At 39.8% G+C, this 23,783-nt stretch overlaps 1 protein-coding gene across 1 annotated transcript in view; it reads left to right on the top strand.

Annotated features, from left to right (window-relative positions):
- Nucleotides 1–23,783, top strand: part of FREM2 (FRAS1 related extracellular matrix 2) — a 155,466-nt gene that overhangs the window by 105,764 nt on the left and 25,919 nt on the right. The window contains exons 7-11 of the mRNA XM_029936841.1: nt 15,445–15,594; nt 17,467–17,676; nt 19,057–19,254; nt 20,022–20,186; nt 20,975–21,157. Coding sequence (XP_029792701.1) covers nt 15,445–15,594; nt 17,467–17,676; nt 19,057–19,254; nt 20,022–20,186; nt 20,975–21,157 — 906 coding nt within the window. The remainder of the gene's footprint in view (nt 1–15,444; nt 15,595–17,466; nt 17,677–19,056; nt 19,255–20,021; nt 20,187–20,974; nt 21,158–23,783) is intronic.

Here is a 23,783-nt window from a genome sequence, read left to right as displayed (position 1 = left end):
ACAGAGAGAGACAGCGCAAGCAGGGGAGGGTCAGAGAGAGAAGGAGATACAGATTCTGCAGCAGGCTCCAGGCTCTGAACTAGCTGTCGGCAACAGAGCCCGACGCAGGGCTTGAACCCACGAACCGTGAGATCATGACCTGAGCAGAAGCCAGATGCTTAACCAACTGAGCCGCCCAGGCGCCCCTATACCTCTTTTCTTTAGGACACTTGAAGCACTTAAAATTATGGCTGAAAATCTTCTTTCACCCTTCTAGAGAAACAAACATCCTTTTTTCTAACAGACAGGTCCTCATTCTTTCATACTCGAACAAGCATTTGAATCATGCATGTTCATACATTTCCTTATTTTAAATATTTGCTGAGCGTCTCCAAGGTGACAGATGCTGGGATAGGGTAAAAGCAATGCAAGATTTGTCCCGCCCTCATGTCACATATTTAGTACACCTTACGAAGTGCTGGCCACTGTCCAAGCCCTGAGGACATGGAGGTGAGCATGGTGGGTCCAGTCTATAGATGCCAACAGATACAACAAGGCAAAAGATGATACCAGGTTCCTTAGGGAAGCCTTCAAAGGAGCGCCCACTGTGGCCTCGGTTCCGGAAAGGCCTCCTCCACACAAACAACTGAGAAGACCGAATCAGGCGAGTTGACAGCTCACAAACTGATGTGCATTGCCACATGTCCCCTCAGGCTGTGACAGTCTCCGTTGTGAAGACAACCGCAGTGTCTGGAATGAACCAAGTCAAGGTCCAGGTCAGCAGTCGCTCAATTTAAACACAGTCCTAGGAAAAGAAAGTAAACGGTTGGTGGAGTTCTTTCAGCCAGCACTTTTTTAAGAAGTTACAACAGTCAGAACACAGGCATTGTGAGGGAGAAAGAGCGCTCTCTTTACACTTCCCAGGGCTGAAATATATCTGAGCTTCAGCTTCCCTGAGGGTGTTTCACAGTCTGTTTCACGGGTCCAAGAAGTTTGCCACTGGGGTCAAATGCCGACAGGAAGCTCATTCCTTTCTTCTTTCTCTTTTTCTTCTTTCTCTCTCTCTCCCTCTCTCTCTCTCTCTCTCTCTCTCTCAAGAATCCTACTTATTCAGAGGGATAATGTTTAAGACCACACTTATTGCCAGGGACAGCTTGAAAAAGCCAAAGCCATAGGGTGCTTCACATTCTCACTGCTGCAGGAGAAACTTACAAATACAAGATCCGATTATAAATAGTGTAGGTGTTGGGGGAAGGGTGCCCTGCGTAAACCTCAGTCAGCTGGTGGAGTGCTACCCTCACAATGCATCAGGGTTGAAAGAGACATAGAATTTTATACCCACTTCCTGGAGGATCACGATCTGCCTAATGAATCTAACTAGTGTGTTTTAACTGACATTGGTCCAGAGTACAAACTTCGAAGTTCTTTAAAATGTCGCTGCATGTAAATACCAGTGTGACTGGATCTAGCCCAGTGTACTGAGGGGAAAAATAAACTATGAGCAAGGGAAGATGTTTGATTAATTCTCTGAGGAAAGCTTCATTACCTTGTTCAAAACATTGCATCCCTTGACATTTCTGTGAAGAGGGAAACTCCATCAACCCCTCGTGTTATAATTACAGAAAACCCAATAATTCACTTATGCTTGGAAACGTCTTCTTTTTCTTTTTCGACAGTTAAAGGGGAAGTGTTAGAGGCACACACATTACCGTGGGTCTAGTGCCTCCGCTTCTGAAAGGAAGCAAATCAAGGAAACACAAATAAAATAGAGCAGGGCCGGTGGTTCTTGCTCTAAGCTGGGTTTTCTCCTGTATTCCTAATCATGGTAAGCAGTTTTGTCAGTGCTAGACTCCTTCCTCTGACTCCCCACCCCAAATCCTGACCTGCCTCCTCTGTATCTTTGAATACTATCCCCTGCCTCTCTTTTCCACATGAACTGCCACCAGTCGTCCAGCCAGCTTCGTGCTTTGCCCAGATCCCTGCAGTTGCTGTTAACTAGTCTCCCTGCTTCCAGTTTGCCCACCCCCAACTACCCATGCTGCAGACCCCCGACCCATGCATTTTATCACCGCCCTCCCCTTCTTAAAACAGAGCTCCTTTGTCAAGTGACAGCTCCTGGGATAAGGTTCCAACCCCTTAGCGTGGCATGCAAGGTCCTGTGTGGCCTGGCCATTGTTTTGTTTGTCTCCTTCCCCAGCGCCTCGCCCCGCACAGTGTACCTACATGCCCAGTGGTCTGCAGTCCCTGAGTGTGAAGCTCTGTGCCGCTGCTTCGGCTTGGAATGCCCCCCCATTCGTGCCCTCACACGTTACCTGCCTAACTCACAGCGATGCCTCAAAACCCAGCTGCTAGCAAGAGTAGTGACTCACTAGCAGAGCTAGCATTTACTATGTGCAGGTAATGTGCTGACCGCTTACTGGCCATTTTCTTATCTTGTCCTTTACAAGAAAATACCCACAATTAAGGCCCAGGGGAGAGTGGTATTGCAGAAGACAAAGGATAAAGAGATTCAGGAAGCTAGGTCTGACCCTCAGCGTTAAATTCTGCAGAGATTAAAAAAAAAAAGGAACACAGGTTGGCCATATGCAGTTGGATTTAGCAAAGAGAAGGGCACCAGTCAACTTGGAGAGAGGATTTCTGGATGTTTTGGAAGATTATGCCATGTACCAATAAGTTTCAATGTTAATGGGAACTGAAAAAGTTAAAGATAATGGATGGCCTTTCAAGTTGTTGTTCAAGAGAAGGGAAGAAAGGAAAGGAAAAACTTTCAGGTCCAACAGTGGTGCTTGTGGCTGTGAACGAAGGTGTGATGGTATTGAGGGAAACATTATTTATGATCATTTAAGTGGGGAAGGAGGAGCCAGGAGATGGATGCAATTTGTAACATATAAAATTAGCAAAATCCGGTAGCACATTTCAAGCACCTAGAACTGCGTTATGCTTAGAGACAGGATAGCTTGGGAAGCCATTCTACCTGGTGCCTAATCCTGACTCTGTCTTATAAGATACATCACCTTTCAGTGCGCACCTGCTTCATGTTAACACCTCTTTACTAGGGCCGTTAGGAAGAATAAAGACATAGTATGTTCAGCCACCATTATTACTGTCATGACGGCAGTGTGGCGGTGGCTTACTTTCAGCTTCAACTACTGGCCCAGAAACTCTGCGAGGACAAGGGCTGTGTCTCCATCAGTGTGTCCGGCGTGGAGCACGGAGCTCAGTCATACGAGATGTTCAATAAATGTGTAATAAATGAATGATACCTGCCTGGAGATAGCAGGCTGACCAGGGCTACCTTTCTTAATATTCTTCCCATTACTTGCTATTTTTTAGAAGATGGAAAAAGACAAAAAAGAATAGAGCTCTGTTTATGTAAAATAATACATTTCATGTGTTTATAAAATGCTAAGGAAAGAACAAAATGTGTACATTTTAAGGACAAAATACGAGCCTGGTAGTTCCCTGGAATTATCTGAGGTCCTTCTCTGATGACCAAGGCTAGTCTCCCACCTAAAGGTCACAAAGAGGCATCGCCATTGCTCTGGACAAGTCTGTCTGCTTCAGTTTATATTCAGTTTATATTCAACAGCTTCTTAGAGACCCTGTATTTATCCGAACACTAATAGCCTTGAATTGGCTTTTAAGTTTCCCCATATATTGGCTTTTAAGTTTCAGCCATTTCCTTAGCTGCCCAGTTCCATCACCGACCCCCTCCCTCAACAACCCTTTAAGCACATAAATCACACATCTCAGCCATGACTGTTGCTCCGTCCTAACGCATGGTGTATGGAGAGACACCCTAGGAGGCAAGGTGGCTTTATTTTTTAATTTTACTTATTAAAAGAAGTATGTTTTTCATTCTCTATAAATTAAAGCAAAACACAAATGTCAATGTTTAAACAGGGAGCCAGGTATGTTACTGAGTACATTTTATCTGAATGTAAGAAGTCATCCGAAAAATCATCACGTCTCCATTTTTATCATCTTGGTTTATGGTTTGTCCTTAGTTTGCCGACCATTTGCGAGAGAAAAATCATCATTTTTCTGTGAGAGGGAGCAACTATTTTCTTTTTAATAAAGAATTCAGGAAGTGAGCACGCGCAGGTTGGGTGAATGCTAAATGAGAGAAATAGCTGCCAGCCAGTATCGTGTTGGCAAGAAACACGCCAGTCCCCAGGAGGGACCAGGCGAGCATCTCAGGCCTGAGAGCTGGTGATGTGACTTCTCACAGGCAGCACCGGATGCTCCCCGTGCTGCAGACCAGAAACCTAGGAGCCGGAGACACAAACTTCCCAATGTCAGGCATTTCAGAAGTGCCCGAAAGGAGACCAGCACCCATGGCCTGTAGAAGGGGTTGGTGTGTTTTCTTCCTCATCAAAATACGGAAGGGTGGAAGCCTCTTAGGACGTCTTTTCCTGCACCAAGCTAGAATCAAGGGAGCAAAGGCGAAGTTGCTACTGTGTAGCACTCACAGGGAGAAACAAGGAAGAAGGATTCTCATAATAAAGGAGCACATTCCTCTCAGCTTGAACTGGAGTAGTTATAGCTATTTATTCTGGAGTCCCTTCCTTGGCCGCCTGCAGGCGTGTTCCAAGTGTCAATTGTTGAGCCTGTCTGTGGTCAAGATTATTTATTTCTCAAGTGTCGACCACATCCGTTTATTCCTGAGACCTCACACAGATTGTGTTTGACACTATGTTGGTCATAATCTTTCTTCCTTCAGCTGTTGGGATTCCCACATAAATCACCCTGGGTGTCAGAGTCTCCACTGATTCTGAATTCTTACTTGTAAAGTTCACTTCAGTCAGTAGGAACAAAAATGTACATGGGTCACTACGGATGGGTGGTTTTTGGAGCAGTAACAATTTTTAAGTTGTGGAGAGTTTAAATATAAAGTGACATCTCATTTTGTTTTCCCTCTTCCTATGATGACATTTTTTGATGAAGAAAGTTATCTTTACAACTAAAGAATACTGATCTATCATATCCTAACTTTCTCTTACATGGAATACTATGTTCCTTTCTTGTCACTCGAGAAGATTCTCATTACACATCTTTTAAGAAAATATTCTAAAAATGTTCACCCTTCTTAACTATTTTCAGAGAAAGAAGAAAAATGATTCTAGACATTCTAATGTGCCCTGCAGGGGCAGACAATCAATAAATGTGACAGGTATAATATTAATGTGACGTTAACTATAATATTAATTGGTGTATTCTCGCTTAGAAGATGAGCTTTGGAGCCGAAATGATCACTTTTGATTAGAAACTCTAGAAGCAGTGATCAGTCTTAGCTTATGTCTCCACATGTTTTTCAGTGGCCCCCTCATTTGCCAGGCTCCGTGCTTCTCGGTGGAGTCTACAGATGAACAATACACGATTTCCACCTTTGGGAAGCTCTGGTGGGGAGGTGAATGCGTGGATGAGTCATTTGAGCATAACGTGAAATGTGCACTATGAGAAATGTCAGAGGCAGCTTGACAGCTGTCAACTGGAAGGAGCTTACATAGAGGGAAGGGAAGAGAAACTTTCAGGGCCTCAGAACTCCTGGATAATGGTTTCTTTGAAGGTGAAATAACTGATCGGTGCCCTAGAGAGCGTTCTCTTCCAGACCCCATGATATACCACAGCAAGTCAGAGAAGAGGCCAGAATCTGTTAAGAGTAAAAAAACGTTTTAAGGATTTTAACAGGAGAGGATGGACTTTTTGTTCTCTAATTAATATTTTTTCTTAAATAATATTGTGCAGCTGGGTCTAAAAGAGGTACATTATGCAGATTAATCCTTGTCCAATATTAGTACTTCTATTACAAAATTATTCCATAAGTACTTAAGGGAAGTACATCAACTAAATGGTGAGAGTCTGGTCATCTCCCTCACCAAACCTATACCTCTTCCTTGAGGTCGCTTAAGTGTAATGTGTGGATTTTTTATATGCACACTTACCTGTACACATCTTATCTTCACTTGGATTAGAAGTCATTAGCGCTCTACTGAATGGCAAATAGCACATACTTTAGAGGTGGATGGTCTGACTTCCTTTCCACGTAAGACTATTAATCTTCAAATGGACTTCAGCTTCTTCAGTGGAGACACTAATAGTACCTACCTCAGAGGGTAGTTAGGAGGATTCAATGAAATATACATGCATATACATACATATATGCTCTTAGAACCTTTTGGACACATTGAAAATAACAAATTTTTGTTACTACTGCATGATCGTATTATACATGTTATCTCATGATATGTCACATAGCAGTATATCACAAAAACCTTTTTATGCCAGCACATATACACGCTGCTAACTCTTTTTAGTGGAAACATAGTACTCCACAGTGTGGCCGTATCGTACTTCACAATCCCTGATTGATGACGGTTTAGGTTTTTGGCAGCTCTTTTTCTGTCACACATAGCTGTAAGTAAATATCCTTTCCCACATATGTAATATATCATTTCGTTGTCTAGTATTTATCATGACATGGGTTTTAGATGTAACAATATACATATCATAGAAAGTATCTGTGTTATGTAATGGATATAATGATTAGTATTTATCGAGAGCCTCTGACAAGCCAAGCACTCATAACTTTGGGTTTAATTAAATATATTATTTCTGTGAAAATCTAGAGGATGCTCTTATCTGGCTTCTTCACCACAAATAATTGGGAATTTTCATCTGCCCTAAAGGAAGGATCAGATGTGAATACAGCATGCTGATATATAGTTTTTGAAGAAACGTATCATCCAAGAGTATTGAGAAAGATAGCAAATGAAAGTAGACAGAATGACTCTGTAACAGAGTGATCGGTTGGCCAAGGCCCTGTGAACGGCCTGAAGACCCTTCACGATAAAGAGCCACATACCCCTACTCATCCACTTCCTACTGCCTGCCACGTTTGACTGATCCCAGAGCACTGCCACTCTATTTTTGAAACTTCTTGAATCTGAATTCTCCATTTCCCCACTTTCAGACCTCACTAACTTCCCTCCATTGTAGTTTCTTAACTATTCCCCAATCCACCGTGGTTCCCTTCTTGCATGTCCTGTTCTGACTGTGCTGCTTCCTCTTGAAAATGATCGATGGCTGCCCGTTTTCCATCGTTCTTGGCATGTTACGCAGAGATGCGGCACAGCCGCCACCAGCTCTAACCTCAGCTTCGGCCCTCCTCATTTGCCCTCTGGAGAATCTCCATGTGCTTGGGCCACAGCTCTTTATAACCCAGCACGCATGCTCCCAGACCTTCCTCCCAGTCCTTCTGAGACGTCCTTCCTTTTTGCTCAGCCTGCAAGCCCACCTTTGTCTTCTCTGGGGTGCTGTCCCGCTGCCTCCAGCACACCTTGGAGAACCTCTGCACCACAGCACCTGTCACCTGGTGCAGTTGCTGCACCCCTCCATGCCACCCCCCACCCATGCCACCAACCAGACTCCAAAGTGCATGCAGTCCACCTGGGTCAGTTTGAACTTTTTGAGATTTTGATTTGTTGACACCCCCAGAATTTACATTTACCCGCCCCCCGCACTTGTAATAACGATTTGTGACCATCCTTGGGAAACATGGCTACACATAAAGAGTAGTGTTTAGGACATTGTAAACTGCATCTCCTTGAGTTGAGAAATCAATTAGTGGGTCATGACCGGTTTTTCCTCCCCCTTTCTGTTTATACAATATATCATTTAGAATAGAAACAAAAATAAAAAGTTACCACCACCAACAACACTCTCCTAGAAGGCAGGATGCTCAACAATATTTGTTAAAGAACATTCAAGAAGACTTTTTTAAATGCTGGTAGACAGTGGAAAATTCAGATGACCATAACACTTACATTTTATTTTAAACTTACATAGACCCTGCAAAAGACAAAATCAGAGTTTTGGACTGAGCCTAGATTGACAGTAAAATCTCTGATAACATTATCGTTTTAGAAAAAGGCTCACCATGTATTCTCAGCTGACATCTTGGGAAGATCCAGTCCTTAAATTATCAGCATTCTAGACATGTACTGACTTTTCTTTATTCTCTCTGAGAAAATTATAGTTGGCAAGAAAAAGAAATGTCAAAATATGCCTTTAAACTGATACATACTCCTAAGCTGTCCCCTTAAATACACATTTGAACTTTATTTTTCAACAAGAATTTTGAAAATGCTTTTTAAAGACTAGATATGAGGTCATTCTTAAGACTTATGTTTATATATTTCAAGTATTTCTTGAAATAAAAGTACAGAAAGGCCCAGTCAAAATTATTTAAAACTAATTTTTTGAAAATGTTTATGGGAGAAAGTTCTTCAGGGTTTTTTCCTCCTTGTTTTTCTTATTTACAAAATAATAGATGCAACATGAAAAAAATAAAAGGGGCACTGTAAATTAATGTATGTAAGAAATGTATATCAAACGAGGTTAAATTTCCTCATAATCCCATCCTTAGGAAATAACAGTTAGCAGCTTAACATATATTCTTTCTTAGTTTTCTATACATTAACAATACACACATGCATTTTAATAAAATGAATCATGTTATGCATACCGTACTATGTCTACCATGTAAAACTATTTTTAATTACAGAAATGTAAAAAAATACTACAGCATAACATGCAATCTATCTAAAACTAATGGTTAGCATTTTTCATAGTTGCATCAGATCTTTTAAAGGAATCAAACACTTTTCATAAAATGGAAGACCCCTCTGGTACCATTCAACTACCGCAGTCCCCCAAAGCAGCAGAGGTCATGAACTGGATTTGCATATTTTGCAACTTGTTTGTTATTGTTGTTGTTTTATGGTCTCTTCAAGATCTGTTATTTTGATACATTGAGATGAGGTATGGGCGTTTTGGGTTTTGTTTTGTTTTGTTTTAGTATGGTTGATGCACAATGTGACTTTAGTTTCAGTTATACAACTTACTCATTCCAGTTAGATGAGTTTTAATTACCCATTCCTTTACTCAGGGATGTCTGGGTTTTCCCTTATTTTTTAAGTATGAATAATGTTGCTTTCAACATACTTGCAAATGTTTCTATGTGTCCATGTGCAGAACTTTTGTATTAAATAATGTCTCATTTTAAGGTTATTGACATATGACAATGGAAGTTTCCTCTTCTGAGTCTTAAATGTTTATATAACTTTCCAGTATTTCCATTTCCCATTAGAACTTTTGTTATAGATTTAAGGGAGTTTTAATTTATTTTGGATACTGATCTTTTGTTTTGGGGAGCAGGGATACATACATACATTAGGCAAAGATTGTGTTGTGATTTCTTTTTCTATATCTCTACAAATTTTTCTGACTCATCTATCATTTTCTGAGTTGTGCAATTTAAAAACCCTCTCTAATTATAGATTAGTCAATATTTTATAGTAATCCTGTTGATTTTTGCTTTATACATTTTGATACAAATTCAAAATTATTATATAATCTTGGTGAACTATCTTTTCATATACAGAGCTCCTCTGCTATAAGTCATATATGGACTTTAGTTAATATTGCTATAGAAAAATATAAGGTATGATTATTAGTATGCCTGTAGTTAATAGCAGGATTTACTGATATATTTTATTGGTTCTTGCCTGTATAATTATTCTCTTTGAATTTATTTATTTTTCGTGTGCTTTTTTTTTTAATTTTTTAATGTTTTATTTATTTTGGGTACAGAGAGAGATAGAGCATGAGAGGGGGAGGGGCAGAGAGAGGGAGACACAGAATCTGAAGCAGGCTCCAGGCTCTGAGCTTGCTGTCTGCACAGAGCCTGACGCGGGGCTCGAACCCACAAACGTGAGATCTGACCTGAGCCGAAGCCGGCCACTCAACCGACTGAGCCACCCAGGCGCCCCTTTTCGTGTGCTTTTAGCAGTTTCTCTGCATGCATCGATAGAGGAGTAAAACCTCTTCCTCATTGCTGCCTAAGAAATATCCATACTTTGCCCTCACTTTTGAATTATGTTTTCACTTGGTTTCTGTGACTCAAATGTTGATATACAGCCTGTCTCCAGACATCAGAGATGAGCAAAAAGGTTCATTTTGGCTCCACTCACCACTATGATGTTCTGGTACCTTTTTAGTTCACAGAGATGTTTATCTTGTCTGAGCATAGCTCTCTCCTTCCTTATCAAGTATGTTAACAATAAAGGGGAAAATCTTCAAAGCTACCAAAGAGAAATGGCTTATTGCCTTTAATTTTTAATCTATCATTGCTGCTAGATTAGAGAATATAAGATATACAATCACAAAGCTGCCTTTAAGCAGAAGTAAATGATTCCACTAGCTTTTTTACCTAAAAGAGAAAAAGGAAAGGAAAGGAAAGGAGAGGAGAGGAGAGGAGAGGAGAGGAGAGGAAAAATCATCTTCATAGCCTAGTATTGCATTTTACAAGTGAACGATAATTTATTTAATCCGTCCACTTCTGATAGATTTGAGAATTATTTCCACTTGTACCCTGTTACAAATGGCGTACAATAAATATTCTTGCACAGGTGTCTCTATACACTTATGTTAGTATTTCTATATGATAAACCCCACATATTCAATTGCTTGGTAAAAATCTTGTCCATCAATATTTTATGAAAACCTTTTTTTTAATTCAAGTATAGTTAGCATACAGTATTATATTAGTTTCAGGTGTACAATATAGTGCTTCAACACTTACATACATCAGTCAGTGCTTGAAAACCTTTTGTGTTTTAACTCCTGTCTTGCCTTCGTTGTTAGTTCAGAGCTCAGGCTTTGTCTAGGCGTCCAGCATTTCCTTCATGTGTGACTTTGGACAAGTCTCTTAATCTCCTTAGTCCTTAGTTTCCTTACCTGTGAAAACAAGATAAATATAGTACATACCGCATGGGGTGATTGTGAGGATGAAGATATTGAATTCAAAACAATTCAAGTGATATTCAACAAGTAGTCATTATCTGATAAAGACACTGAAATGAGCTAAAACAACATGCAGATTGCTGGCAACTGTAAAGATTTTTAAAAACACTGGTGCAGTGTGGGAGGGGATCGGGGGGTATATGGGAATTATCTTTACCTTCTCTGTTCATTGTGACTCAGTTCCCTATCCCCTTGGACTTCGTCCAGATCTAAAAGGTGACCCTAACCAAGTCATTTTATTGCAAAGACTACCACTTGCTCCTTCCTTGCACTCACCTGGTACTAGGAATGTACTCTTCTAGCTGACCCACTACAAAGATGTATTGATTTATTTGGTCTGAAAACCAATAATCTTATTTTACTGATGTTCAGTCACTCTGTACAAATATTTTGGGTGAGCACGAACTACCAAGCATTGATTACACTAAGTGTTAGAGAAATTCCAGTGAATAAAGGAGGCTTAATTCTTCCCTATAGGGAACTCAGAGATAGACATCAACTGTGGAGAGAGTAGGGATTTGATAGGAAAGACAGGTTGCTTCCCTGCACAAGTAACTTCTGAGCAGAAGCCTGAATGGAGCAGGGATTTCCATGAGGAGGAGGAAAAGAATGTGCAAAACTATGGGAGTAGCATATCAAAGAGAAGTGACTAACAGGTTTTCTGATGAAATTTGCTTTGAGGGATGACCTTTTTGGTTAAGAGCCTGGTTTAAGTGGCCATTGGGGGAATTAAAATGGCAGCTGTGCTGGCTGAATCTAGGGGAGTGACACTTGAGACCAAGACACACCAGGAGCGGGCAGTGGAAGTGACATTCCTGACTCTGTCTGAGAGAAGTTTGCCTTGAGGTGCAAGGGGTGGAGTAGGCAAGCCAGTTGTCAGCATGCAGAGCTCAGAAGAGAGACCCGAGTTGGAAATAATTTGAGGAGGTTTCTTTGTATTGTTTTCAGCACTCAACCAAAAGACAGCATGAAAGCGCTTATTTAGTTCAGTTCTGAGCAAACATGTTAGTTAGAACTACAAAGCTTACTTGACATGGGTCTGTGTACACGTGAGTAAATAAGATTTGGCTCCAGATAGCAATTACTACTGGCACCTATTTCTTTCATCTCATGAGACACAAGGTAATTGTAAACATCAATCTCGATACCACAGACTTAGGGAAAAAAAAGTTTACTTTTTCCCTGTGGGGAAAATCTCAAGTTATTTTCCCTTTGTCTTTGTTGGCTGGCCTGCCAACTACTTTTGTAAGAAACAGACATGATCCTATCTGTGCTGTTTGTGGCCGTTGTATCCCCAACCCTGAAAAGCGCATTAATAGTTTTTAAGATAATTTTTTTACAAGCATGTTATTGTTTAATGAGCTGAAATAAAATCTTCTGTAATCTCCAATACCTCCATCTGTGCCCTTTACTTAAAAGTGTAACCCCACGAAGGACGCGGAGAATAGTTTGACTTCCCTTATAAATTTCACACTATTTCACTAGACCAACTTAAAACCTCCCTTGCGCTGCTCACACACTGTTTGGAAAATAACTTATCTTTCACTGCAGAGGGAATAAATATGCCTTCTGGAAGGTCACCTGTGGGTGCTGGAGTGATGAGAAATAATTGTTTCTATGGTATTTTGTGGTGTGAGCTGCAGAATATGTGGCTTTATTTGATTTTTCTCTCATTCCAGGTAATAATATTAGCCACTGACTGTTTTTTCATTAAGACTATTATCTTCAGCACAGTGTCTATTTTAGATTAGATTACAGAATAAATAAGCTTTTTATACAGTACCTAAAGATGTAATGTGGGCCTTTAAAAATCTAATAGACAAAGATCTGTAGTTAACTTTTTTTAAGTTTATTTATTTATTTTTAAGAGAGACAGAGACAGCGTAAGCAGGGGAGGGGCAGAGAGAGAGAGAGAGAGAAAGAAAGAGAGAGAATCTCAAGCAGGCTCCACCTGTCAGCACAGAGCCTGACCTGGGGCTCGAACTCAGAAAACCGTGAGATCGTGACCTGAACCAAAACCAAGAGTTGGACGCTTAATCGACTGAGCCACCCAGGGGCCCCTGCAGTTAACTTTTAAGAGAAACCAAGCAAGCTCCTAGAAATAAAACAAACAAAGCATGTTGCCAAAGAGAGGGGAGTTAGACTCTTACTTATAAATTATAGTAATTTCCCAGGACAAGCAATTCTTCTGGATTTTGCATAGGTATTCTTCAGCTGTTGACCGTCTTCATTTATGGATTCTTTGCACCCTTCTACTTGCTTATTATCTATGCATTAAAATGTTCCAGGAACACCTTGTCATTTATCTTGAGTGTTCTGAGAGTGTTCCCCTCATTCTTTCTGCTGGAGGTAACGCCATACTGTACAATAGGCGGTTATGATAATATGGGTTATATCATTCACATAAATCGTATTATTTATTGTGTTGTTACACGTACCAGGACCTCTCACCCCACTTTCCCTCTCTGCCGCATACACCACACACAGATGCCTATAAGACATATGTGTCAGACACATAATTCATGTTCTAATAAGGTAACTATTATCATTACTCTTCGTTCTGATTGACAAGTTGGATAATTTTCAGAGTGCGTTCAGTTTTTCCTTATATGAACTACACATTAGACCATTACATAAAAATAGATGGTGGACAAAATGAGTCTGAACACACACATGCAGGACCCCAGTCTGGCTCTGATATGCCGCCCATTTTGTGTTTAACGGTCATATTCCCTCACGTGATTTAACCTGTTCCACTTCTACTCTATGTCCGTGAGGAGGACGGAGATGGAAGATGGGAGGTACTGTTATTAACTAGGAACCCCCCCCTCCACCACTCTTCACAGCTCTCTCCAGTAACTCAGAAACCTAGTTTGTGTGATGATTTTCCAGCCATGTGAAGAGACATTGGATACGGATGATCAGACCTCCGTAAAACAGACAGATAAAACATACATAAAAACACAGATGTGCCTGGCGTGGCCATCTGGTCAGAATAAGCATTTCCAGAATTCTGTCTTCACCTTTGCCCCCTGCTTAGGTGTGAGAAATGTAAGGAATTTATTGGCTTGTGTTTGAGGTCTGCCTTGACTGAGGTTAATAAGATAACACCTGCATTGTACACACACACTCACTTGCCCTAACACAGTCCAAGCTGGAGGGATGATGGAGCTGAAGTATGCCCTAGGCAGATGTTATCACCCTGTGAACCAAAATATGCAAACAAAATTCCCAAGGTTGGTTTTGTATTATCCAAGCATTCAGGGGAACTACCTGTTTTTTTATTATGCAAAGAAACGAAGAAAAACATTATTTTCTGGTTTTAACAAAGGTAATTTATTTGGGTCAGAGAAATAAAGAATTTATGCTTAACTTAAACAGGGCACAAAATGGATTTCCTTTGGCTGTAAGCCATGATTGTAGGGTTTTGTTTGTTTACTGGGTGTTTAGTAATTCAGTTAGATGCTAAGAAACATGGCGGTCATCTCTTTAATGGTCTTGTGCTTTAAGGAACATTGATGAGCCCTATGACCTTTTAGACTCAGCGCTTTTGAGTCTTATAAAACCAGACACAAATGACTAAAATGTCTCAAATCAAAGAGCTCTTATTCTGTATCTACACTCAATTCATTTGTCTTTGTCAAAGTTTGATTATACAATAAGCTCACAGTGAGTAAATATATACCCTACAATTTCTGTACCTTCCTGTGGCTTATAAATATTTCAAAGTAAGCACACAAATGATCTCTCAGTGCCCCTCAGTATTCAGCTATTTCTCTGTGTTCCTCAGACTTCTGGCATCTGTCTCACAAGGTCAACTGTTGGTCACAAGTGGAATCACAGAGTGGTGATTAGATCAATTCATCACCAATACCAGAGAAAAATGCCCTCTCCAGACCATGTGTCTTACCTTGATGACCTAGGTCACATCATTTTCATACATGCTTAAGACGGATCGCTTGGTATGAGATTATTTCTCTAGGGGAACCTCATTTGGTTTAGGGCAACCCCCAACACTCTGTAGGTAACCTGCAATCATGCCCTGGTCTCCCTAAAGCCTCAGGACTGGTAATCATATATATTTAGTCTAACTGTGCCAATAGGTGCTAACTCTGCAGTGGTTATGATAGACCCAGTTACACCAGATTAAGACCAAATGTATAGGACCAGAAAATGTCATAATGCAGCAAGTCTCAGGGTGAAGGCTTGGGAAAAGAGAATACAATGAGCAGTCTGACCAAACTTTTAACAGTTCAGCCTCTGGGTTTTGTTTCATTTGGGGGTTATTTTACCAGCTAATCTTCCAGGAAATACATTTAGAAGCCACTTATGATCCCACGTATGGGGATAAAGTAATTCAGGCCTCAAGATGAGACTGCTCCATTAGGCACTTAACCATAATATTTTTCTTTTTCATCAGAGGCCTTTTGCCCTGAAAACTATATAAATCAACAGATCAAAGAGATGTTATCTGACTGAAAGGAGAAAACACGATATAAGGGAATCAGTTAAAGTTCACTGTTCTCCAGAACTCTGTCAGTAAAGACTGATATGGGAAAAATAAGAATAACCCAAAGGGAACTGCTTCATTCTTAACAGAACCCGTATTCTACTTCGGTGACGTCGCATACGCTGTGGATGAGAGCTCGGGCTACGTGGAAGTGCGGGTGTGGAGGACGGGCACAGACCTGTCCCGACCGTCCAGCGTCACTGTGAGGTCTCGGAAGACAGATCCTCCCTCTGCTGATGGTGAGCAGTTTCCTATGGGGCTCTTTGATTCAACTCACCGTGATGTAAAATACCTTAAAGCTAAAATACTTCATTCCCATTAAAGCAGTTTGGATGAATGGAACTTTTCCTGAAATTATTATTACATAGGAGCTAAGTCCAGGCTCTCTTTATTACACAAATTGGGCGCTGAGTGGCTCAGTTGGTTAAGCGTCCAGCTTCAGCTCAGGTCATGATCTCATGGTTCGTGGGTTCGAGCCCCACATTGAGCTCTGTGCTGACAGCTCAGAGCCAGGAGCCTGCTTCCGACTCTGTGTCTCCCTCTTTCTCTCCCCTGCTCATGCTCTGTCTCTCTTTCTTTCAAAAATAAATAAACATTAAAAAAAATTTTTAAGCCACAAATCAGAGGCTATGTTACAAACACAGAAGTCAAATATTCTAAATTCTAATGCCTCTATTTTCATGAATTGATTCTCTACACTTTGCAAGTCTAACATCATTACAAATTCTGGCATCAGTATGCACAGGATTGATCATGCTGACCACTCTCACAGAAATCTAATGACGTGTATCTTATAGATGTGCATATCCGACTCAGCGCCCTCCTCATTTTAACCAGATGTCCCCATAAATACTTCAGATCTGAAAGGCTTTTTTCCACACTTCAGTAAATAAGCTACCCTACCTGGTACATGCTTACTTTTATTCTGGAGTTTACATCTCCGAAGAGTTGATCATGAAGTTTAGGGTAGCATAGGATTAGAAATGTCCTTTTTTTTCTTCTTCTAAGTTGCCAACAATACACACTCTGTCTGTCTCCTGTGCACATGCACAAGTACATCATACACACATCACACACTCATCACACAAAGTAATCAGGGACTATACCACTGTAAAAGTCACACTTAAGTTTTAACCTTTTTAATGTAGTGGAAACAGCATAATGCTTTGCATGTAGTAAGTGTCCAATAACCATTTGATTCACCCAATTCATCATTTTTAAGAAAAAAATTCAAATCGGAGAGAGATGAGAATAAAGTTGAAGAAGCAAAGGAAAAGAAAAATATAAGAACCACAAAGAGATTCAGAGATTTCAAAAAAAAAATGAAGTAAGGGTAGATACACTCACAGTTGCATATTCGAGGCAGAGAGAATATAAAATGAGGGTTAGAAGAATAGGAGGTGTGAAAACAAAGCAGCAACAATATGGAAGCCTTGGTGCCCACTCCCAGTCTTTATGAATGCCTAAAGACTGATGGTTTTGTTGGTAACTATTGTAGACATAAATGGAGATGTCAACACTAGGGTTGCACTCCATGGTCTGAAAAATATTAAACCAAAGACAAAATATGTCTTTGAGAATAAAAGATTGCTGCTCTCTTTACTTGGGGTGAGTGTGGGTGGAGTGAGAGAGACAGAAGCTCATATCTGAAATGTGTTGCTTTAACCAACAGACAAATACACACCTAAGTAGGATATTCTTTTGTAGCTTCGGAAAGTAAATATAGATATTTAACTGATGTTAACAAACTTTAAATGTATGTATTTCATAGGTAATTTTCAATAATCGTGCTGATTTACTCAGACCTGAATTTTATTAGCTCTATTTGAGAATTCTGAAATAAAAATAGAAGAATTATTTAACCAAAAGTAAAATCACTCATTAGACATAGAAAAAACAAAATCCATAACCTGGTCTTTGTTCTACCATCTCAAAAACTGATACAATACTAATCTTTTGCATTTCATTAAGTGTACTTTTCTGCAATGCTATGCTGATCTATATATACGTAATTTTATAAGAAGCATGAATAGATCTACATAATTTGCTTCTCATAATCATGTTTAATTTAGTCAGTCGCCAACTGAATCATTCTTTTGTTACTCATATAGCTGGAACCGACTATGTGGGAATTAGTCGTAATTTAGATTTTGCGCCTGGAGTCAACATGCAGACTGTTCGTGTCGTCATCCTGGATGATCTTGGGCAACCGGTGCTGGAGGGAATCGAGAGATTTGAACTGGTGCTTCGTATGCCGATGAACGCTGCCCTTGGCGAGCCCAGCAAAGCCACAGTGTCCATCAATGATTCTGTCTCAGATTGTGAGTGTTTATTAATGTACAGTGATGAGTGAACTGAAAGGCTAGAGTTTATATACGCGTTGAGTTAAATGATGAACTGGGGTTTGCATACCTGTATAAGTTTGCGAGGGCTGCTGTAACAAGGTAGTGCAGACTCCACAATTCCTTGTCTCACAGTTCTGGAGGCTAGAAATTCAAAATCAAGGTGTCGGCAAGGTTGGTTTGGTCTAAAGGCTGTGTGGGAAGGATCTGTTCGACGCCTCTTCTTTGGTTTGTAGATACCATCTTGTCCCTATATGCCTTTGTGTTATCTTCTATGTGTGTCGCTGTGTCTAAATTTCTCCTACTTATAAGACACTAATTATATTCAGTTAGAACCTATTCTGATGACCTCAAGTTTACTTGATTACCTCTGTAAAGACCATTTCCTCAAAGAAAGTCACATTTTCAAGTTGTGAGGGTTAGGACTTCAACTTTTGAATTTGGAGGGGATGCAGTTTGACCCATAACAATACCCTATCTGACCATGTCTTCCTTTCTCCTTCTGACCATTTTGTTAAAATTAGATAGTCTCAGAAGAAAACTTTTAGTCTTCTTTTCAAATTTAAAAAAATGAAGTGAGATTGTCATCAATATCTTGATGGAACCACATGGGGTTGCACAGACCCTTGAATGTAATGGTCTTTTTCCACTTCTCCACACAAGACTTCTATCATCTCTAGACACTCCTGAAGTTTCCCTAATAAGGTACCAAAACTATAGTTCTAGGACAAGCAGCTGCTGGACACATGGCACAGCTCTCTGACATCCTCTTGAAAGGATTCTGAAAATGTTCAGCCATGATGATCTTGACTTGCTTGGAAGAGTGTAACTTACCGCTAATGAGATCTATGTTTAATTCACCCATCTTATGTATCACTTGAAATATATATGTAATATTCATTGTCAAAAACATCATATATAATACTATATTTATTATCAACTTTTCTAACAGGGTCTGGGTAAACTCAGCTTGTAATTATGTGCACAATATTGAGTGTTATTGAGAAATAATTCGGAAATTATCCAGAAATTTCAGAAATTCTGAAAAGCTCATGATTAAGCAACATATATAAATACAGATATCTTAAAGTCTCTGGTTTTATCTACTTTTTAGCATTTCATTGCATCTCCCTACTCTGTGAAATGGGCAGGGCAGAATTTCACAGATAAGAAAAGCAAAACAATTTATTTAAGTGATTTGGTTAAGGCCAAAACATTGTCAAGTGATTGGGTGGAAACTAGAATCCAATTCTCACTTCTGTTCTGTTATTCCTTCCACTAAACCAGGTTTTCTGAAATGCCATTTTCCTCAAGGACATCTCTGTCCACTTTGATCCATATGTCCATTTGTTTTTGCAGTGCCTAAGATGCAATTCAAAGAACGGGTATATACTGGCAATGAAAATGATGGGCAGATAGTTGCAACGATCCACAGGAATGGAGACGTGCACTACCGATCTTCAGTGAGATGCTACACACGCCAGGGGTCTGCACAGGTGATGGCGGACTTCGAGGAGCGTCCAAACACGGATAGCTCCATCATCGCATTCCTCCCTGGTAAGGCTGAGCTTGACACTTTTCTTTGGAATTTGAGGAAGCCAAGTTTTTGATGAGAAATACATATCAGGAGAATACACGTCCTTGACTCCCACAAGCTTATGACATGGTTATATAGGCACTGTGTGATTTGAAGGCGAAGTAGGCTGTAACAGATTGAATAAATGTCTTTTTGGCGTCTGCATTAATTTATTAGTTTCCAGCGATGTGCTATATTGTTATCCCATGGAATATAAGCTGTATAGATTTCTCAATGCTGGGAGATAGGGTTCAAATGACAGAAAGGAAAGGAAATAGATGTCACAGTGTTAATATGAATTCAGAGCCTCGAAATGTTTGATCGCTTTGATCCTGTAATTGTACTAGAAACTAGTACTGTGGTCGCAGTAGCCTGACCATCCTCTACAAGGCTGCTACATTTGCTTCCTGATCATAATGCTAGAAATTCATATGTAAAATTGGTATTTGCTCATGATTCTTGTTTTCTCAGATGAGCGACAGAACTTAAAAACAGACATCAGTTTCCCATACGAATAGGAGCTCTTATTGCATATGTACAAACATTTAACCATTCATTCAGCAAACAGTTATTGGAGGCCTGTTACATGCCAGATACTATTCTTCGCACTGTCCATATGGCAGGGGAAAAACGACACCCCTACCCCTGGGGTGCTTGTGCTCCAGCAGCCCACGTACCCTTTCGGGCCTGGGACGGGGTTGGGATGTGAGGGGATGTGACTGACGTGCTGCCATGACCACTGTTCCAGGTGAGACTGAAAAGCCTTGTGTCCTTGAGCTGATGGATGACCAACTCTATGAGGAAGTGGAGGAGCTCCGCCTGGTTCTTGGCACCCCACACAGCAACTCCCCCTTCGGGGCTGCGGTTGGGGAACAAAATGAAACTCTGATAAGGATCCAAGATGATGCTGATAGTAAGACGTTATTTCTTGTGCTCAGCTGTAATTTGGAAATTGAAATTCCTCTATATAAATGTTTTTGGTAGCTCAGAAAATAACCCCTCTTTTTAAAAAATCTTTATTTATTTATTTTGGGAGAAAGGAAGAAAGCAAGAATGAGCAGGGTAGGGGAAAAAAGAGAGGAAGAGAGAGAATTCCAAACAGGCTCCGCTCTGTCAGCACAGAGCCTGATGCAGGGCTTGATCCCAGGACCTGTAAGATCATGACTTTAGCTGAAATCAAGGGTTGGATGCTTAACCAACTAAGCCACTCAGGTACCATCTGCCTCTTTCTGACTAAGATTTTAAAGTAATTGAGAAATAGGAAAAAAACAGTAAGACAAATGGGGAACCAAATCAACCATTAAATTGAAAGTTGATTTTGGAGAATATGATTTATACCTTATACTGAATTTTGAATGTTCATACATCACGTCTGGTAGAGATAGTTTGGGCCAACAGCTTCCCCCCTCAGCAAGAAAATTTATTATCTGTTTTCTCAGACACTTACTCTGTGTAAGACTTATGGCACATTGAGGCCACCCAGAATACATGCTCTCTGGGGCTTGACAATTCTCAAGGAAGGAGCTGGGCTATACACACTCAGTTTCTCTTAACCCACTCATCAATAACCACGGATAGGGGACAGAGAGAAGCCAGGAGTGAAATACTAATCAAGTTCTTTCTATATGGAAAGAAACATTAAACATGAAGAAAAAGTATTCCCCTCACATTTTAATTTGTCCATATTTTTCACAATTTTAGAGGCCATTATTAAATTTGGAGAAACCAAATTTAGCGTCAGTGAACCCAAAGAACCAGGGCAGTCGGTGGTTATAAAAATTCCAGTGATTCGCCAAGGAGATACTTCAAAGGTTTCCATCGTGAGAGTCCACACCAAGGATGGCTCGGCCACCTCTGGAGAAGACTATCACCCTGTGTCAGAAGGTATGGGCGTTCCCAGGGCCCGCCTCTGGGGGGGGGGGGTGCACACTATTTATCAGCATTGGTGCCCTTGAGAAAAAAAAGAGAAATATCCAACTGAAATAAAAATTGACATACTCTTTTGCATTAATCGCCTTCAGAAAAACAAAGACTGGAATTTAGTTTCAGAATTTTCCTTTTTGGCTTCCAGGGTTTATGTGTGAGGACTTAGGGAAATTGTGAGCAGACCAGATGACCTTATGTTCTGAGTCTACTTTACTTTTCATATGTGTTACCTTTATTATGGTTATCAGATACTAAATAATACTGATTCTAGAATATTCCAGAATAATGAAAATATGCATGATAGCTGAGATCATTCTTTAGTTTGTAGAACACCAGCAACCTAAAACTTCAAGCTACAAAATTTTGTGTTAATGAAGGACAGTAAAAGGCCAGTGCCAGTGAAATACCAATCAAAGAGACCATGAATTAATTTTCCAGGCCTTGGGATTTCATAATGAATGCTTTTCATCCACCCCTCTCTCCTTCTTCAAAATTTTGGACCATTTCATGACTTAGTTTTATGAGTAATTAAAACACATCAGTTCTTCCTTCCCTTTTTATAAGCTATTTGCTGACAGAATAGCTATAAACTGATTTCTTTGTCAAAGGTAAGTTTATGAATTATGTGGAGTTTTATTTACCCATGTTGTTCCTAGGATCCTATGTTTTGCTACCAACAATCTTTAGTTCTTTTTTAAATGTTTTTATTTATTCTTGGGAGACAGAGAGAAGGGGCAGAGAGATAGGGAGACAGAGGACCCAAAGTAGGCTCTGCACTGACCGCAGAGAGCCTGATTCCGGGCTCAAACCCACAAGCCGTGAGATCATGACCTGAGCCGAAGTCGGACACTTAACCGCTTAACTGCTTAATCGACTAAGCTACCGAGGCACCCCCAGTTTTTAGTTCTTGATCATAGAGCTTCAGGCATTCACCTTGATCTCCTAACTTGTGGGAAAAAAAGATTGGAAAATGATGGATAGGTATTTCTGAGTCAGGAGCTTGTTTTCTTTGCGTACATGGTAAATGTTTGACTACTATAAAGCTTCAGAGCTCTCCTCTGATGATTCTCTATGCAAAGAATGACATATTTATATTTCAAATATATGTTATATTATATTTGAAATCCAAAAGAAGAAGAAAAAAACTGGTTAGCTACTAAGTTATAAAAAATCTAAAATGACTCTCTTTCTTATAAATGAGCAGACTTTACATGAAGGAAACACCTTTAAAATAGAGAACATGATCTTTAACAGAAAATGTTTTTCAAAGAAACAAAACACTTTTTTTCCTGAAGCATAAATGAAATTATACCTCTGTAGTCAACTGACCTATGAAGTCAGAAAAAAGGTTAAATAACAGCAAATCAGCTTGTGCCTCTTTTACCCCATAAATGTATGCATGCTGTTTCTAATGCTTCTGATTAAAATGTAATCTCTTCTAACCCATATTCAAATTTCTCCCTCTGTGGTCAAAAATTGAAGCCAGTCCCTTATAAACAAACAGAAATAACAAATATAGAAGAAAAGTTGAAAAATTTTTTGTGCTAAAAATACCTAAAGTGAAAGATAAAGACTAAAGTAACTGAATAATTTAGGACACTTATCTGTCATCTAGCAAGTATATGGTAAGAAGACAGTCATTTAAATTCTTAAAATAAATACTTTAGTTTTTAACTTCTTAGAAATTGGGTTTCTATAACTCTGTGGGTTGTAAAACTTGACTGCTGATAGAAGGACTAAAACAAACGATGAAAGTGAGCGGAGCAAGGGAAGTAGGAGGGGAAATGAGCGGTTGGGAGCATTACTGAACCATAAAGTGCATTCCCTGCTGGGAAAAGCCGGCACGTCATAGCCAGCTGACTTTTGCCAAGCAAGTGAAAAAGAACTTTAAAAAACCTACATTTTTCTATGAAGTCCCCAGATATTTTTGGTTTCAGAAACTAATTTTAAAATGAAATGTCACAGGAGTCAGGACAAACAAATCGATGGGCCAGAAATGATCAGCTCTTTACATCCTCCAGAACAAGAACCCTAAATTCTCTCACGATCTGAGAAATCCAAGACTAACAGACGCAAAGAACATGCTGAGGCTAATGTGGAAGACACTTATATCTAGAAACAGAACTCATTTTAAAGAGGGATCTGGTTTACTAACTCAATTGTAAAGAAAAAAAACCCTTTTTCATAATTGACAAGAAAAAAATAGAAGTAGCAGAGGAAAAACACATTGGAGACACATTTTCCTCTGCCATATTTTAAAGGATTTGTAATTTAGAATTATAATGGTTAAACTTCAGTTACATCAGAAACGGCACCTGCTATCTTCTCTAATTGGAAGGATTATGTATTATACTTTTTATTTCTCTTCTGAGCCAGTTTCTCAAAAGGCATAGAAAAACCAACAAAGTCATTTATCCAAGTCTCATGATATGGCCAGCTGCTGACTCTTGAGTTCAGTAAAATCAATTAATGTTTAATGCTTTAAGAATTTTGAAATGAATCCTTTTAAAAAAAATGGATTCTCATAATTGGGTTTCATTGTCATGACAATGAAGCTAATTTGTTTTTAGTGAGGAGAGCAGGA

This window comes from Suricata suricatta, chromosome 4 (genome assembly GCF_006229205.1).
Source record: "Suricata suricatta isolate VVHF042 chromosome 4, meerkat_22Aug2017_6uvM2_HiC, whole genome shotgun sequence".
NCBI lineage: Eukaryota > Metazoa > Chordata > Mammalia > Carnivora > Herpestidae > Suricata > Suricata suricatta.
The sequence above is the reverse complement of the archived record's forward strand: the minus strand, read 5'-3'. Positions and strand labels throughout refer to the sequence as shown.